Source organism: Arachis ipaensis, chromosome B4 (assembly GCF_059453495.1).
Source record: "Arachis ipaensis isolate K30076 ecotype BB chromosome B4, ASM5945349v1, whole genome shotgun sequence".
NCBI classification, from domain to species: Eukaryota; Viridiplantae; Streptophyta; class Magnoliopsida; order Fabales; family Fabaceae; genus Arachis; species Arachis ipaensis.
Window position 1 is genome coordinate 19,483,106 of NC_142439.1, and position 18,702 is coordinate 19,501,807.

The window sequence follows — 18,702 nt, forward strand, 5'->3', positions numbered from 1 at the left end:
GCGCAATAATTAATTATCTAGGAAAATGGAAATTTTAGTGAAATCTCCCCCCCCCCTTCTCACCCCCTCCCAAATTCAGGACATGCCAAAACTCTAATGTAAAAAGGAAGAAAATTTGGTCGTACATTTTCTAGTAAAATTAATTTTTTATCATATCAAGTTAGCGGTTCTAATAGATATCTATAATTTAGTCCATTAAATATTGTAAATTCTTCTATCAATTAATACTATTTTCTATTTTCAATATGAAACATGTGAAAGTTGTAGAGGGCTTAGAGAAGAGGGGTTGAATCTATGACCTTCTTTTACTTTAATGAATTAAGTCTTTATTTGCAAACTTTTCTTTTGAATCTATTTGAACTGTGCAGCAGAACCTTTATGAGACAATTTTATTTTGTCTCATAAATATCAGAAAACAGAACTTAGAAGAAGATAAGAAGAGTGACACAAGCATATATCCTGGTTCAGTTGCCTGGTGCAATGCAACCTACATCCAGTCTCCACCACAACAGTGACGGAATTTCCACTATAGTTAAAGTATTACATACACCAATTCCAAAGGATTGATACAATCTTTTTCCTCTCAAGTTCTAACCTAACTTGACTTGGTTATGCTAATATCTAACTCTTCACTCTAAGTGCTAACCCAACTTAGGAAGGGGTACCTCGCTGGTACAAGACACAAGACATTTGAAAGTACGTAAAGAAATCTGAAATCACTCTAGACTTTTTACTCAAGCATATCACTCAGCCTTTTACCTCTCAAGAAATTACAAAAAGATATACATTGAAAAATAAAATTACAATCTGTAAAACATGAAGGAGATTAATTGCTTCAACAGCCTCTGTTGCTATATGCTAACACTGATTAAGTTCTTCACATTGGAGGAATGCTTCTTTCTCTAGAAAACACTGTCCAACATGTTGAACTCTTCCCAGATTAGCTTTTCAGAACAAAAACTCAAAACTCTGGTTCTCTCTCCTTACCTTCAGCAGGATGAAAAATTTTCTTTTGTATCTCCTTGCATGTTGCTTAGTTGCTCTCTTCCAAGTCAACTCCTCGAGAGCTGTGTGCTTCACCAACTTACCGTTTCACTTTTTCAATTAATCCCTAAGTTAGGAATTTTGAATCTGATCCCTTTTGCTTGACCCAAAGCCTCAGGTAAGCAGAGAAAAAGTTGTTCAATGATAAACCCAGATCTGAACTCTTGAGGTACAACTTTGTCCCTAAGAAACAATTTTGGCCTTTGATTCACAGCAGTGATTATCAGAAATCACTTTCTCCATTTATCCAAATTGGTATAGCAAAGAGTTGGAGAAGAGATGAAGAAAGTAAATTACATGCAAATGGAAATAAATCACCTTTAACTTCTGACTTAACTTGAAATGGTTTGATTTGGGTGATTAGACCTTTGTCTTTTGGATTAAGCTTTCTCTTTTTTTTCTTCTATGGTGAATGAATGGGGAACGAAGCTCTGTCTCTCTTTTTTATTTTGAGTCTGACCGAAGGAAAAAGTGAACGTTGAGTTTGGAGTGTACTAACTTGGAGGGATCAACTTGGGTGAGCAATTCGGGCTTGGGTTTTGTTCACTTACCTCTCAACCCATGTAATTTCTTTGGCATTTCTTATTTGGGCTTTTGTTTGTAAATGTTACCCACAATAGCAGATTCTTTTTCTTGTTCCATTTTTGGGCTGCTGCTATGCTTATATTTTTAGCCTGCATTACTTAATCAAAACTGATCAAAATTAATTGGGTAGTTAACCCAGTAAAAATAATGTTTGTCATCATCAATTGAAATTAATTGTTTACTAAAATCAACAAGCTGTCCCTTGATGACAAACATAATTGTAACATTGATCAAAGAAATTGAATTTGAATGAGGTTAAGGAACTTCCCTTTAAGTGATGTCACTTGCTTTTGTGTTGCTCTTCCTTTCCGTTTCAAGAGTTGCTCCCCATAGATTTATACTCTTCTCTTCTTTCCTATTTTCATATACTCATAGGAAACACAATAATGACTGCATACAATATATTATCCATGGATGAAGCACTCAGCAAGGTTTTCAAACAATTTAACCTCTCATGAAATATCCATTCCAAAACTGAACAAAACATATAAGCAATAATAACAAATATCCAGCCTAAAACTGCTCAAATCTGAATAAAATAGAGCATCAAGACTAACAATGGCAAACCAGAGCAATAAATCATGTAAAGCAAACTTACAACACCAAATTCACATGCTACTACTCCTCCTTTTGTCATCAAGGGTGGAAGAGCACTCAATATCAGATTTAAATCTGCAACTTAAAACCTGCAACAAATGGTTAATGCAAAGTCCAAACATCTAATTAACTGAAATTAAGTGCCACAGTTGTTAAATGGTTTACAATCATCCGAAACAAAACAGAGAGTAGTTCAAAAATAAACAACAACAGTTTTTATGAGACAAAAGTGAACACTGGGCGGCAGTACTATGAGACAAATTCAGGCATCTGAACCATCCTCATCAGAACTAGCATCTTTTCAAGATCAGTGGCAGCATTTTCATCCTCTTGGTGGCTAGTTTTCTTTGCTTTTTACTCATAGCAATCATATGGTTTGACTGAGAGACAAACTCTTGCACCACATCTTTAACAACTTCATACAGAATAGTTTTGTGTCCAGTGGAGGCTAAAGTACCAAAGGCAGATAGAGGAGGGGATTCTTCTGGTTCATATTCATCATCATCATCATCATCATCAAGAACCACCCTTTCAGAACGAGTGGGTCCCTTTTTCTGCTGTTTCACTGAACTACCTCCTTTTAGATATGAGTGTCTATTTTCATATGTCTCATTTGACAAGTCAACACCAAAATATTAAAAAATATAGGTTAAGAACATGCCATAAGGAAGAGCTTTATCCTTCTCACTTCTAACAGAATCAAACATATACCTTACCATTAAATATGCAAAAGAGATTTCTGTTTTTGTGAGAATAGCATACAAAATTAGAGTATCATTGTAAGACACCCTTTGATATGAGCCACTCTGAGGAAGGATGACATGGTTCATTACGCGATGCAATTGAGCACGTTTGTAACCCAGGACTTTGTGAGTAGGAGTGATGCCATCAATCAAAGAAATGTGTTCACATACATAGGCCAGGGCATTATTGAAGGAGAGACCTATTCCTTCATTCCACTTACCCGAGGTGTAAGTACAAGCACCAACATCAGTGTATTTCAAAGAATCACTGATGTTTTCATTATTTAAGATAATGTCACGGCCTTTGACATAGGAATGAACACTGCCCTCATGATATGTCATATTAGCATAAAATTCCTTGACTAAAACTGGATAAACTGGTTTTTTGATTTTAAAAATATGATTCCAGTCTAGAAATTCAAAATTTTCAGCAAAAGAAAAACCTTTCTTTTTCAGATTAGGTAAATCAACAAGAAAATTGGGACACAATGTGCGATGAGCAATAACCCCTTCATAAAAATTATGATTCATGGCAGATCTAAAACGATGTGGGTTTTAGTTTGAGTGGGAGGTCATGAAGTGTGATTTGTGTGCAAAAGGGTCAATGGAAGGCCCTTTAACAGACTTAAGAGGGATACGAGTTTTACCTCTCTGAGGACGAGTAGGAACAGACTTAGGTTTAGGTCTTGTAGGTTCAGATGCGGGTTCCTCTGCAGCAGGGCGTTTCCCTTTCGAGGTATTGGGCTTAGAAGGAATACTGGGAGGAGTGCTGAGAGTTGCGATTGGCTTGGAGGAAGATGGAAACCTTGAAGGATTCTTCGTTCGAGCCATGGGGTCTTGAGAACCTTTTCATGAGGAGGCTTTTGAAGAACGGTTTTCTTCCTCATTTGGTTGGACCTTGGTTTCGAATGAAGAGGAGCACTAATGGTAGTGGGGAGAAACCGAAGAGTTGGAGGAAGGGGTTCTGAAGGGAGAAGATTGAAGATTGGTAACTGCACCAAAATTTTTTTTTTGAAACATGCAACTGCATCACCTATGATTTGACCTTGAAAAGACTTAACATCATGAAAAAGTGATTTGATTTAAAAATTGAATATTTTAAAAGAATAAAAACAAATTTAAATGAAACTTTTTTCACTAAAAGACAAAGCAAGAATCACACAGATTTTAAGGAAACATATTGGACCACCATATGTAACACTCATTGGGCCCAGAGATGGTAGTGTTTAAGGAAACATGTTGGACCACTTAGAATCTGAAATTTAAGATTGGCCCAGATGATTCAGCACTTGTATTAGAGTTTAGAGATTTAAGTTCAGAGAGATAATTCTTCATTTGCCCAGAATTGTCTCATACCTTCCTGTGAGACAAAAACTTCAACAAACACATTAGCAATGCGTAAACAAAGAATCATAATTTATAATCCCTAGACTAGTCCTAAGCATGCAAAATCTGTCTTCAGCTAGTGGTTTGGTGAAAATATCTGCTAATTGGTCCTCTGATTTAATAAATTGAATGCTAATATTCTATTTTTGAATATGTTCTCTTATTTAGTGAAATCTCACTTCATATGTTTTGTTCTAGAGTGCAAAACTAGATTTTAGAAATATTAATGGCACGCATGTTGTCACACAACAAAGGAATATTTTCAGCATTTAATTTATAATCAGCGAGTTGTGTTTTTAACCACATAAGCTGAGAACAACAAGAAGAAGCAGCTATATACTCAGCCTCCAGTGGATAAAGCCAATGTGGACTGCTTCTTACTTGACCATACGTTTAGAGACTTTCCAAGGAAGCAACAAATGCCTGATTTGCTCCTTCTATCAACTCTATCTCCAACAAAATCTGCATCACAATAACCAACTACAGAAAAATAATCAATCTTAGGATACCATAAACTAAAATTGGATGTGCCATGAACATATCTAATGATCCTTTTAACTGCTGAAAGATGTGATTCTTTTGGTTTTGATTAGAATCTAGAACACATTGCAACACTTTGTACAATATCAGGTCTAGAGGAAGTTAGGTACTTAAGAGATCCAATCATTCCTCTATACCTAATCTCATCAACATCTTTCTCAGTTTCTCCTTTTTCTAGTTTTGAATTAGGGTGCATGGGAGTTCCCATGGGTTTGACATTTTTCATACCAAATTTCTTAACTAGTTTCTTGGCATACTTCTCTTGATGAATAAAAATACCATTTTCAGTTTGCTTAATTTGAAGCCTAAGGAAAAAATTAAGTTCACCCATCATACTCATGTCAAATTCACTTGTCATAAGTTTTCCAAATTCAGTACAAAGGGATTCATTGGCTAATCCAAAAATAATGTCTGTGGCGAAAAAATTATTTGAATTCTTAATAAATAGAGTAGTGTCTGTGGTGCTTCTTTGAAAACTATTTTTCAAAAGAAATGAGTAAGTCTCTTATACCAAGCTCTAGGAGCTTCTCTTAAACCATAGAGAACTTTTGATAGTTTAAAAACATGGTTAGAAAATTCCTTATTTTCAAAATCAGGTGGCTGTGCCACATACACTTCTCTATCTATCACACCATTCAAGAATACACATTTCACATCTATTTGATACAATTTGAAACCACAATAAGCAGCATAAGCTATAAGAAGTCTTATGGCTTCCATTCGGGCAACAGGGGCAAAGGATTCTTCAAAATCTATTCCTTCTTCTTGGTCATATCCTTGTGCCACCAATCTTGCTTTATTTCTAGCAATGCTTCCATCTTCACCCAGTTTGTTCCTGAATATCCACTTGGTGCTTGTCATTTTCTTGTCACTTGACTTTGGAACTAATGTCTAAATTTAGTTCTTTTCAAACTCATGAAACTCTTTCTCCATTGCCTTTACCCAAAATGGGTCATCAAGAGCTTCCTTGATGTTTTGTGGCTCCATTTGAGAGAGAAAAGTAATGTTTGTTTCTTCATTTGCTTTTCTAGTAGATGAATAATTTTTGTCACCTTCTGAGACATCCCCAATGACAAACTCCTGTGGATAGTTCTTTAAGAATCTCCATTCACGAGGTCTTGTGAACTTAGAAGCAGATTTGTTCACTAAGGGATTCAAGGAACTGGTGGTTTCAGGATTTTCTCCAGATTCATGAGACAAAATAGAATTGTCTCATGCAGGATTTTTAGCAACTGCAGTTTCTAGGGGTGTGCATGGTTCAGTTTTCCATAAACTGAACTGAAACTGCACTAAACCATTTTAAATGGTTTAGAAACTGAACCAAACTGCTTTGTCATATAAGAAATTGGTTTTAAACCATTTTATAATACAGTGCACCAGTTTAAACCAGTTCATAAAAATAAAACTGGTTTTAATTAAAAAAACCAGTTTAAACTGGTTTATGCCTAAAACTAGCTTTCACACCCTCTCTCTCCCTCTCTTCCTTTCCTCTCTCTTTCTCTCTTTCTCTCTCTCCTTCCTCTCTCTCTCTCTCTCTCTCTCTCCTTTTCTCTCCCTTCCCCTCTCTCTCTCTCCTACCCTCCTCTCTCTCTCTCTCTCTCTCTCTCTCTCTCTCTCTCTCTCTCCCCCTCTTTCTCCCCCTTCCTCTCTCTCCCCCCTCTTTCTCCCCCTTCCTCTCTCTCTTTCTCTCCCCTTTTCTCCCCCTTCCTCTCTCTCTTTCTCTCCCCTTTTCTCTCCCTTCCCCTCTCTCTCTCTCTCCTACCCTCCCTTCTCTCTTTCCCCCTTCCCCCCTCTCTCTCTCTCTCCATCCACTCTCTCCCTTCTCTCTCTCCCCATTTTTCCATTCTCTCTCCCTTCTCCTCTCTCTCTCTCTCTCTCTCCTCTCTTTCTCCTACCTCTCTCTCTCTCTCTCTCTCTCTCTCTCTCTCTTTCTCTCTCTCCCTCTATCTCCCCCCTTTCCCACTCTCTCTACCTTCTCCTCTCTCTCTCTCCCCCCTTCCTTTCTCTCTCTCTCTCTCTCCCCCCTCTCTCTCTCCCCTTTCTCTCTCTCCCTTCCGCTTTCTCTCTCCTCCCTTTCTCTTTCTCTCTCTCTCTCTCCCTTTTACTTTCTCTCTCCCCTCTCTCTCTAAATCAAAAGTTGAAAGAATCATAAAGTATTCACATACTAATAAACTAAAGCATGGTCTTACTTTTTGTTCAATGACAACATTCAAAATATGATATAATATGATACTAACCTAAATGAAGTTAAAATAAACTAATTCAAATCTAACAGACTAACACAATATTGGCCCATTACAATATTCTAATCATCTTCAAGAGAAACAAGCGTGCCAACATTTGTTGAAGAATTTCTCCCTACATAAAAAAATATCTCATTAATTATAGAAAACTAACAATTAGTAACAAACAAGAAATAAGAAAAAAAAATATATTACCTTGTTCAGCTTTTTCAATCTCTTCAAAATTTTCAATTAGTCCAAATGGGTCATCTATTACCCAATCTTGAGTGCATACAAGAGCTTCCACCATATATGGTGTCAAGGAGCTCCGATAAGGGTCAATAATCCTTTCTCCTGTACTAAACGCACTCTCAGAAGCAACTGTAGAAACCGGTATGGCTAAAACTTCTCGAGCCATACGTGCAAGAATAGGAAATCGGGTTGAATTTCTCTTCTACCAACCCAAAATATCCAACTCTGCCGACTTGTTTCTAGGCTCACAATCTTCTTTCAGATATCTGTCAAGTTCAGATTTAGCATCTGAATCACGTCCAGTTGACTGCAAATAAATATTCAGGATATCATCTTCATCCTCTTCATTGATCATTGCATCTTGATTGCTTTGAGATTCATCTTCTTTGCCTTGGTAGTGATTATAAAGGGAATTCAAGCAAATAGATAATTTTGACTTGAGTTCTCCTCCTTTTTCAACACCAAATGACTCATCCAAGATCCAATTTACAAAATTCAACTTGTGACATGGATCAAGCACAATTGCAATCAACAATAACATGTTAATGACATTTGGAGTTCTCCAATACTTGTCATATTTCCTTTGCATCTTGGACGCCATTAACCTTATGCTCAAATCAGTATTTTCACAATGCAACTTGATTTTTCTAAAGACTTCTTTCATGTATTTATTACTAGTGACATCCAAACTCCCAGAAATGCGCAATGTAGCATCATAGAATATTTTCAAGAATGGTAAAATTGACTCCGCATAAGTCCAATCATCATCTGTAGGCACACCATAAGATTTGCTCAGCTCATTAATATATTTATCATCTTGCAACTCAAGCAAATCAAACGTTGCTCGAAGCTTCAATGCTGCCTCCAACATTAAATATGTCGAATTCCACCGAGTTTCGACATCCAAAGAAACAGGCCCTTTATAATTGATGCTCTCCCGCTCAATGCACGCTTTGAAGCTTTCACATCTCATAGGAGATGATTTGACATATTTTACTGCATTGCAAATTCTTGTAATTGAATCATCAATCTCTTTCAAGCCATCTTTCACTATCAAATTTAGGATATGAGCACAACAACGCATATGAAGATAGTCCCCCTTTAAAACAAGACTATTCCATGCATTTAATCTCTTTTTCAAGTATAAAATTGCACCATCATTAGAAGTTGCGTTATCAACCGTTACAGTAAAAACTTGATGCAATTTTCAAGCATCCAAACAACCTTCAATAGCTCTACCAAGTACTTCTCCTGAATGACCCTCAACCCGGCAAAAATTCAATATCCTCTTTTGCAACTTCCAATCATTGTCAATAAAGTGTGCCGTTAGAGACATATAAGTCAAATTTTGACTCGATGTCGTCCAAGTGTCAGTTGTAAGGCACACTTTTTGACAATGATGAGAGAGATAACTTTGTAACTTCATTTTCTCTGTTTCATAAAAAGAAAGTATGTCACGGGCCAATGTAGTACGCGAAGGGATTTTAAACTTAGGTTGCAAGCTATGCAATAGCCTTCGAAACACATTTCTTTCTACAAATCGGAAAGCTAGCTCTTCAGTCACAAACATCTCAGTGAGGATACTTCGAGATACTGCTTGGTCAAACTTTGTAACACTTGGTGAGGATATAGGTCCACTTGTTTCCCCTTCTATCCTTTGTCGCTTGCTCTGTTCATTGTTCGAGTCAAAACATCGCTTCCAATGTTGCCGCATAGCACTTGTTCCCCCCGCATATTTTATTTGACCGTTGCAGTTTTTACATCTCGCATACTTCTCTATCCCTTCGATTGGAATGAAATGTTCCCATATCTCTGATTGATTCTTACGCCCAGAAGATCCACTAGGTTGAGGAGGTAATGAGGGATGAGCAGGAAGAACAGCAGGATTTGAATGCTCCTCTCTCTCAGACATTTTTAATATGAGCAACAAACCTAATTGTAAATTAAAAGTGTTATCTATATATAATAACCAATAATAGGAAAGAGATATATATGTAATGAGGGGAGAAGAGATTTAATTATATCTATGCAGAAAACCCATCTCACTTTAGGTGTTTGGCTTTGTGTTTCAATTGTATAAACTAAGTTCTGCTTATGAGCTGAGTAAATTTGAGGATCCAAACAACATTTATAAATTATAAACAATCATGTAAGTGGATATCGAAAATTATATACCAAATTAATTACCAATGTACAATATACATTAAAATATAAAATACAAACTAAAAATAGGTTAAATAATATATATTATATAAATATATAATAACTAATTTTTTGTGTGTCTAACTATTTTTGTTATTCAATTTAGAACAAATAAAACCTCATTTATTGGAGATATGGCAGCAACAGAAACCAAAGAAAACCATATTCACCTGATTTGAACATGAACTCTTTCTAATAAAGAATGAGGTTATTTAATTTTTTACTCATGAAATTAAATTCTTTATAAAGTTTAACTCATACATTCAATTTACTAAATGCACTAACTTAAGATTGTATGCTTTCACAGATTTTAATTGGGAAGAAGACTTAGAAGATAGAAAATCTGTTACTGCTATTGTGTGTATTTGGAGAGTAATTTAGTGTCTTGAAAAAGTAACAAACAAGATAAAGTGAGCAGGAGCAGTACCAAAGTTGTTAGCATTAACTTGAGTTAGTTAGAATTAGTTTTACCAGCTGTGATTAGTGTATGTTTAAGCTAATCTCAGTTGACATCTCTTATATATACGACCAACTCAGTGTAATCAATATACAGTAAATTCAATCACAATTCAATCAATATACATCATATTTCATAGGAGAGCAAGATTTTGTTGCCCCGTCGGAACCAAACAGCATCCAAAAATGACACATGTGACTAATGCAAACAACTTAACAACACTTTAAAAAGGAAAATAAATAAATAAAATGACACAAACTATGAAGTAATAAATATATCATTACATGCTAACACTAACAGGGTTACTTAGACCAAGTTTGGAACTTACTTTTTCTTCAGCAATGCTCTCTTTAGAAATCTGAGAAACGCCTCCAAAAAATGAAAGCCGCAGGAACCAGTTTGCAAGTCAACAATGCAAGGGCATTCTAGAGCTCTCTGAGCTTTCACCTCATTTAGTCTACAACAACATCAACAATAAACAAACGTAAGAGTACTGGAAAGCAAACAGAAGAAATAGCACAGTTAAGACTAACAGTGAACTGGAATGAAACTATATAGACCAAAATTATAAAATAAAGTTTATAAGATCTGACAGAAAGCTTTTCTACAAATTGCATACCAACACATTAATTGGGCATTAGTTAGAAATACTAGTATCTAGTTAATTTGGGTACAATATATTATTCAATAACCTACGAGAAATTTGTGGCACAAATTGCAGTAGATTCTTCGTGTAGTTTTTAAGATATATATAACTGGGAGAAAAATCCTTCATTATGTAGGCCTATACACTATATATATATATATATATATATATATATATATATATATATATATATATATATATATATAACAAGTTAAAACTGACCCAGACCCAAATTTTCTGCAGACACCCCGCCTTCAAAATCTTTCTGAAAGTGTCCCAGAACATCTTGGATTTTTTCATCCTTATCAAATGAAATCCAAAAGTAAATCATCAAGGAAAATAACAAGAATAGATGATTAAAAATTGAAGACGGTCTCAAATTATATTAATGAAGTTGAATACATGTAATGTAGGCATGTTAATATAGAAACATATGCCAATACATTTGGATGTGTCAGCTAGCCATCTTACAGTCGGCTAGTTTACAAATTAAGGAACAGAATTTCCATCATAAGTTATATCACTTTATGGACCTGATATAATGTATGCATTTCATGCTATCTCATAATTAATAAGCGGACTACACACATAATAACTCCAATATTTGTATGTGCACAGTGGAAATTGTATTTAAGTTTATGTAAAGGGAAAGGAAATTCCAAAACTGTGAATTTTTAGCATTTTAACTGAAGCAAAAAGCACATCAATAATGGAAAACTTTCTACTTCAAAAAAGGTAAACCATGAAAAACCAGAGAAACAGAGAGGGAGGGAAGGAGAGATTGAGAAATCTTTTACACAACCAAGCTAGTTCAAATTGCATTCCCATCAACATCTGATCAAACGGGTTGACCAGAGATTTCTTCAACAATCCAAAACTTTCTCTAACATCCTTAATGTAAAAAACACCAAATCCATTCAACTCACACTAACAAAAACACAATTCAGCACAGCAAATCACAAAAAGTACATAAATCATACCAACCAAATTTCAGGTTTTGGATCTAGCAGGCTAAAACAAGTAAACATCAACAATTCAAAGCTTCCGAATCAGAAAAGAGAAATGGGTAACTGTAAAAATGGCTTACTAATTGACTATGTAAAAAAGTATTGTCTCCCCTGCTTCCAATCATAGTAAAACATAAGAGAAAAGAGATTACCTACTGTGTTAGATGGCAGCAGCAGGGGTTGGTAGCGACGGTGATGATGGCGGTGGTGGGTTGGTAGCGGCGGCAGCAAGGGAGAGACGAGAGAGGAATGGCAGCGATGGCAGCAACCAGCAAGGGAGAGACGATACTGTGTTAGACGACGGTGAACGACAGTGAGCGACGGCGGTGAATAGTTCGACGGCGGCTCTGACGGTGGCAGCGGTGGGTTGGTTGCGGCGGCAGAAGGGGAGAGACGAGAGAGGATGTTGAAACGCGATTAGGGTTTTTGCGTTTTCAGTTTTCACATTTTCAATTTTTGAGTTTGGAAGATTGAATTGAAGTTACTGATGTGAATAAACCAGTTTTGATTTGGTTTAAAACTAAACTGAACCATAAAAACTGGTTTTTAATAAACTGGTTTTTATAAAAAACTATGGTTTCAGTTCAGTTTTTTATTTAAAAAAACTGGTTTATTTAAAACAGTTTCAATTCAGTTTCAGTTCAGTTCAATTAAACCAGTTTTTTTGCACACCCCTAGCAGTTTCAGATTCATTTTGTTCAGAATTTTTATTTTCATGATTTTGGCCTTTTTCATCCTCCTTTTGAACTTGATTTCCTCCATCATAATCTTCCAAAATACTTTGAACCAAGTTAGTGTCACAAAATGTAACATGTATGGACTCCTCAATTATTCTAGCATCTTGATGATAAACTCTATATGATTTAGTATTTGTGGAATATCCTACAAATAAACACTCATATGCCTTTGGATCAAATTTTTCCAAATTATCTTTGTTATTCAGAACAAAACATTTGCATCCAAATATGTGCAAGTAATTTAAATTTGGTGGGTGTCCTTTCCAAAGTTTATAAGGAGTTTTCTTCAAAAATTTTCTTATAATAGTTCTATTCAAAATGTGGCAAGTAGTGTTAACCGCCTCAGCCCAAAGGAATTTTGGAACATTACTCTCACAAAGCATAGCTCTTGTCATTTCTTGAATAATTCTGTTTCTTCTTTCCACAACACCATTTTGTTGTGGTATTCTTGGACAAGAGAAGTTGTGTGATATTCTAAGTTCCTCACAAAAGGATTCAAATAATTAGTTTTCAAATTTGGTTCCATGATTACTTCTTATAGAGGTGATCTTTAAATCCTTTTCATTTTAAACTTTCTTGCTAAAAATTTCAAAAGCCAAAAAGGCTTCATTTTTGTGTGTAAGAAATAAAATCCAACCAAATCTAGAGTAATCATCCACAATTACTAAACCATAATGTTTACCACCTAAGCTTTGAGTTCTTGTTGGACCAAATAAATCAATATGTAGCAATTCAAGTGGTCGTTTAGTAGAGATGTCTTCCTTTGATTTAAATGAACTCTTTGTTTGTTTTTCCATTTGACAAGCATCACAAGTGATATTTTTGTCAAATGTTATCAAAGGAAGACCTCTCACTAATCCTTTCTTGACAAGCTTGTTTATTTGAAACATGCTAGCATGGCTCAATCTCATGTGCTATAGCCACTTTTCAGATTCTTTAGAATGAAAATAAGCTACATTTTGATCTCTTAGTTCATCAAGAGTAAGTCCATACACATATTATCACAACATTTAGCAATAAACAATACATCATTAGTTTTTTCACTTACAACACAGCATTCCAATCTTTTAAAAATCACCAAATAACCCAAATCACACAATTGACTTATGCTCAAAAGATTATGCCTCAAACTATTAACCAAAAAGACATCATTAATAAAGGTAGAATGATTGTTACCTACTTTTCCAACAGCAACAAGTTTACCTTTTCTATCATCTCCAAAGGTCACAAAACCTCCATCATACTTGTTCAGTTTGATGAAGAAAATTGACCTTCCAGTCATGTGCCTTGAGCACCCACTATCCAAGTACCACATATCTTTCTTATTCTTGGATGCTAGGCAAATCTGCATAAAATTTCAAGCAACCTTAGGTATCCAAATTAATTTGGATCCTTTGAAGTTAATCCACCTTAGTTGTCCAAGAGCATTAAAGTCACAAACAACATTGTAAATTTGGTTTCCTACTTTTTTTTTCAATGAAGCGTTGTAAGTAAGAGTGACCAGATTTCTTACAATTTATGCAATTATTTTTTGAAGCATGTTGTTGAAATTGATTTATGTTTCGATGCTGGAAATTAAATGATTAAAAGGTTGAGTTTTTTTTTTTATTTTTTATGGATAAGCATTTCTCTTGACAAAATAATTTTTGTTGTTGCTTTTTCTTTTTGCAAATGCATTCGAACCAGAATTTTTGAAAGCATATGGGCCTTTTGAAGATAAGGTTCTGTTTTGAAAAGATGATTTTTTGAATGTAACCTCATTGGTTGAAATATAGCTCAGACCCGACTTGTTTGATATTGGATAAGTTCTTGAAGATTATTCAGTTTCCTCGAAATAAGAGTTTTCAAATTCCTCTTCATAGGTGGGAATAAGTCCTAGACCAGATTTGTCGATAATAGATTTTGTTTTTGAAGAAGAAGCCATGAATTTTGTTGAGGAGTTATAAAAAATTACATGATCTTTTGTCAAATATCCTAATCCAGATTTTTCAAACAATGGTCTTTGATTTGCAAGTAATTTGTCTAAGTTGCTGGAACTTTGAGCAAATTTTGCTAAATCACCATTCAATCTTTTAATCATTTCATTTAATATTTTATTTTCAGCAATAAGCTCTTGAAAAAAATCCACAATGTGCTTTCCTTTTACTTTTTCAGGTTCAGATTTCAGAAATCTGTTTTCTTCAATAATATCTAAAGCATATTCGATTTCTTTCACCTTTTCTTTCAAAAAAATCATTTTCAGCTTTCAACCTCTCTTTTTCAGATTTGCTTTTTTTTTTGTATTTTTCCAGTAGTTTTGCAGAATTTAGTGTGAGATCATCAATTATAACATGTAAATCATCTATTGACAAGTCATAGTAATTTACCTCATCAAGTTGATCATCACCAGCCATGAAGCAGATTTGTGCTTCGCATTCAGTGTCTTCTTCTTCATCCGAATCATTCTCAAGATCTTCCCAAGATGTCATGAGCACTCTTTTCTTTTCTTTCTTCCCTTTGTCCTCCTTTTTGAGTTTTGGACAGCTGTATTTGAGATGTCCAGCCTCCTTGCAATGGTGACATATCACTTTTCTCAAGTCCTTCTTGTACTCCATCGAGATTGAGCCCTTGTACTTGCCTTTTTTCTTCATTAGCCTTCTAAGTCTCCTAGCAAAAAATACAAGTTCATCATCTGAAAAGCTATCACTAGACTCACTCTCTTTTGATTCTATTTTTGACTTAAGGAATATTCCTTTTTTCTTTGAGTCCGAGTTTGTGTGTGGTTTCATAGGCAAGGAGTTTTTCTCTCAACTCATCATATGTTATGGGACTTAGATTGTTGCTTTCAGCTAGGACAGTGGCCTTTGTTTTCCATTCCTTTGTGAGGCTTATAAGGGTTTTTCTCACTAGGGTTTGTTCTGAGTAGGTTGTACCCATAGCATCAAGGTTGTTGATTATGATTGAGAATCTCTCAAACACTTCATCAATACTTTCTCTATCCTTCATGTTAAACATCTCGTACTCTTTTCACAGCATATCAATCCTTATTTTTTTTGACCTGTTTAGTGCCTTCGTGTGTAACCTCGAGTTTCTCCCAGATTTTTTTGGCTGTCTTGCATCTAGACACCTTTCGATCCTCTTCAAAACTAATAGCACAGTGAAGAAGGTTGACGGCTTTAGCATTCATTTCCACTTTCTTCTTGTCGTCGTCATTCCATTCAATTTCTTTTTTTGGAGTCACCACTCCATCAGCGCTTATTTTTGTTGGAATTTTGGGGCCGCTTACAATAATCTTCCATATGTTGTAGTCAATGGATTGGATGAAGATCTGCATCCTCTCTTTCTAGTAGGCATAGTTCTTCCCGTTGAAGAAGGGAGGCTTGTTATTTGACTGGCCTTCAGTTAGAGTATAGGCAACTGTGGTTGTGCTCAAGTTGTTTGCCATTGGACCTTTGCTCTAAGCGATGAAGCTTGATTCTTGAGACCTTGGCTCTTGATACCAATTGAAAGTTGTAGAGGGCTTAGAGAACGGGAGTTGAATCTATGGCCTTCTTTTACTCTAATGAATTAAGCCTTTACTTGCAAACTTTTATTTTGAATTTGTTTGAACAGTGCAGTGGAAACTTTATGAAACAATTTCATTTTGTCTCATAAATATCAGAAAACAGAACTTAGAAGAAGTTAAGAAGAGTGACACAAGCATATATCTTGGTTCAGTTGCCTGGTACAATGCAAACTACATCCAGTCTCCACCATAACAGTGGTGGAATTTTCACTATAGTTAAAGTATTACATACACTAATTCCAAAGGATTGACACAATCCTTTCCCTCTCAAGTTCTAACCTAACTTGACTTGGTTATGCTAATACCTAACTTTTCACTCTAAGTGCTAACTCAACTTAGGAAGGGATACCTCATTGGTACAAGACACAAGACATTTGAAAGAACCTAAAGAAATCTGAAATCACTCTAGGCTTTTCACTCAAGTGTATCATTCAGTCGTTTGTCATTCTATGACTTTTTCTTAAGCTCTCTCTTTCATCCTTTTACCTCTCAAGAAATTACAGAAAGATATACATTGAAAAATAAAATTATAATCTGTAAAATATGAAGGAGATTGATTGCTTCAACATCCTCTGTTGTCATAAGATGAACCGGATTGTGCTAACACTGATTAAGTTCTTCACATTGGAGGAATGCTTCTTTCTCTAGAAAACACTGTCCAACATGTTGAACTCTTCCCAGATTAGCTTCTCAGAACAAAAACTCAAAACTCTGGTTCTCTCTCTGTACCTTCAGCAGGATGAAAAATTTTCTTTTGTATTTCCTTGCATGTTGCTGAGTTGCTCTCTTCCAAGTCAACTCCTCGAGCTGTGTGTTTCACCAACTTACTATTTCACTTTTTTTAATTAATCCCTAAATTAGGAATTTTGAATCTGATCCCTTTTGCTTGACCGAAAGCCTCAGGTAAGCAGAGAAAAAGTTGTTCAATGATAAATCTAGATCTGAACCCGTGAGCTACAACTTTGTCCCCAAGAAACAATTTTGGCCTTTGATTCACAGCAGTGATTATCAGAAATTACTTTCTCCATTTATCCCAAATTGGAGTAGTAGAGAGTTGGAGAAGAGATGAAGAAAGTAAATTGCATGCAAATAGAAATAAATCACCTTTAACTTCTGACTTAGCTTGAAATGGTTTGATTTTGGTGATTAGACCTTTGCCTTTTGGATTAAGCTTTCTCTTTCTTTCTTCTGTAGTGAATGAATGGGGAATGAAGCTCTTTCTCTCTCTCTCTCTCTTAGTCTGACCGAAGAAAAAAGTGAACGTTAGCTTTGGAGTGTACTGACTTGAAGGGATCAACTTGGGTGAGTAATTCGGGCTTGGGTTTTGTTCACTTACCTCTCAGCCCATGTAATTTCTTTGGCATTTCTTATTTTGGCTTTTGTTTGTAAATGTTGCCAATAATAGTAGATTCTTTTTCTTGTTCCATTTTTGGGCTGCTGCTATGTTTATATTTTTGGCCTGCATCACTTAATCAAAACTGATCAAAACTAATTGAGTAGTTAACCCAGTAAAAATAATGTTTGTAATCATCAATTGAAATTAATTGTTTACTAAACTCAACTACATGAAATACAGATACTTGTATTTTTTCCATATGTAGAGTTTATTATAGAGTGTAAATTAGTAAATAAAAATAAAGTTACTTGCGTGTAAATGTAGTCATGGATCATGATCATGGTATATCTATTGTCTCCAAGTTGATAAAAATCAACTTTTGATTTAGAGAACATACAATAATGCACGTAGGGTATTACGAACACTCAGCTAAGAGCCCAAGTTCAAGAACTAAGAGGGTTTAGTAACGTGCGAGAAGAGCCCAAGAGATTGAGGAAGCTACCAGGGTGGTCTCGAGAGTACCATATGGGATAGGATGTGTTGTAGGAAATTGTATGAGCACATGAGAAAGAAGCTTGTTACGTAGTTAGTTAGGCATGGAAGTGTTAAATAGAAGGATAGTGGAATAGAAGAATAATGCATATGAAAGAATTGTGATAGAGAGGAGTGTTTTCTCACTCCAATAGGGACTTTTATATTCATATATTACCTTCACACTTTCTACACAAATAATACACACTATACATTCTTCATTCATGATATACTCTCTCAGCATAATTGTTGTTGTGCTGTTGTGCATTTAGCTATTTTCTGCAAGTGTGCTATCAATTGGTACTTTCATTGAGAGGTGCTGACAGAGATGACAGACGGAACTCGAATGACCAGCTTGTAGGAGCTCACACTATCCAACAAGCATGAGGAGACTACGCTCCAAAGGGGACTGGTTGAAGCAAACAAGCGTATTGCTGACAATCAGTTACAACTGTCCGTCATGGATACATCGTTGAAGATGATCCATAAGATGTTACGAGAGAATATGAAGATGAAAGCCAAGATGGGAAACTCGAGCCATGGCACTAATAACGTGGATGACATTGGCTCTGGCGCAGGGTCGTTCGGTGGCAGACCCGATTCTCAATGGCCCATAGGTGTGAAGATGAAGATGGTTGATCTACCCTTGTTCAAAGGCAAAAGGGTGGAGGACTGGGTTTTCAGGACGCGACAGTACTTCAAGACCTTCGATGTACTGCGAGAGCAACGAATCCGATCGAGTGCTCTTGTTTCACCTTGTCGGAGCCGCTTACACATGGTACAGATGCGACATCAATAACCACATCAATTATACTTGGGAGACTTGATGCGCGGCCCAAGGCGGGTTAGGAAATTGTTATCTCAAAATAAGGT

The 18,702-nt window shown here is 35.7% G+C and overlaps 1 protein-coding gene across 1 annotated transcript; it reads right to left on the minus strand.

Annotated features, from left to right (window-relative positions):
* Positions 1 to 7,571: 7,571 nt before the first annotated feature.
* Positions 7,572 to 9,281, minus strand: LOC148566839 (zinc finger BED domain-containing protein RICESLEEPER 2-like). Its single transcript, XM_088484453.1, has 2 exons — positions 8,594 to 9,281; positions 7,572 to 8,419 (listed from the first exon to the last, which is right to left on the minus strand). The coding sequence occupies exons 1-2, from the start codon at positions 9,279 to 9,281 to the stop codon at positions 7,572 to 7,574; spliced, it is 1,536 nt and encodes a 511-aa protein (XP_088340579.1).
* Positions 9,282 to 18,702: the final 9,421 nt, after the last annotated feature.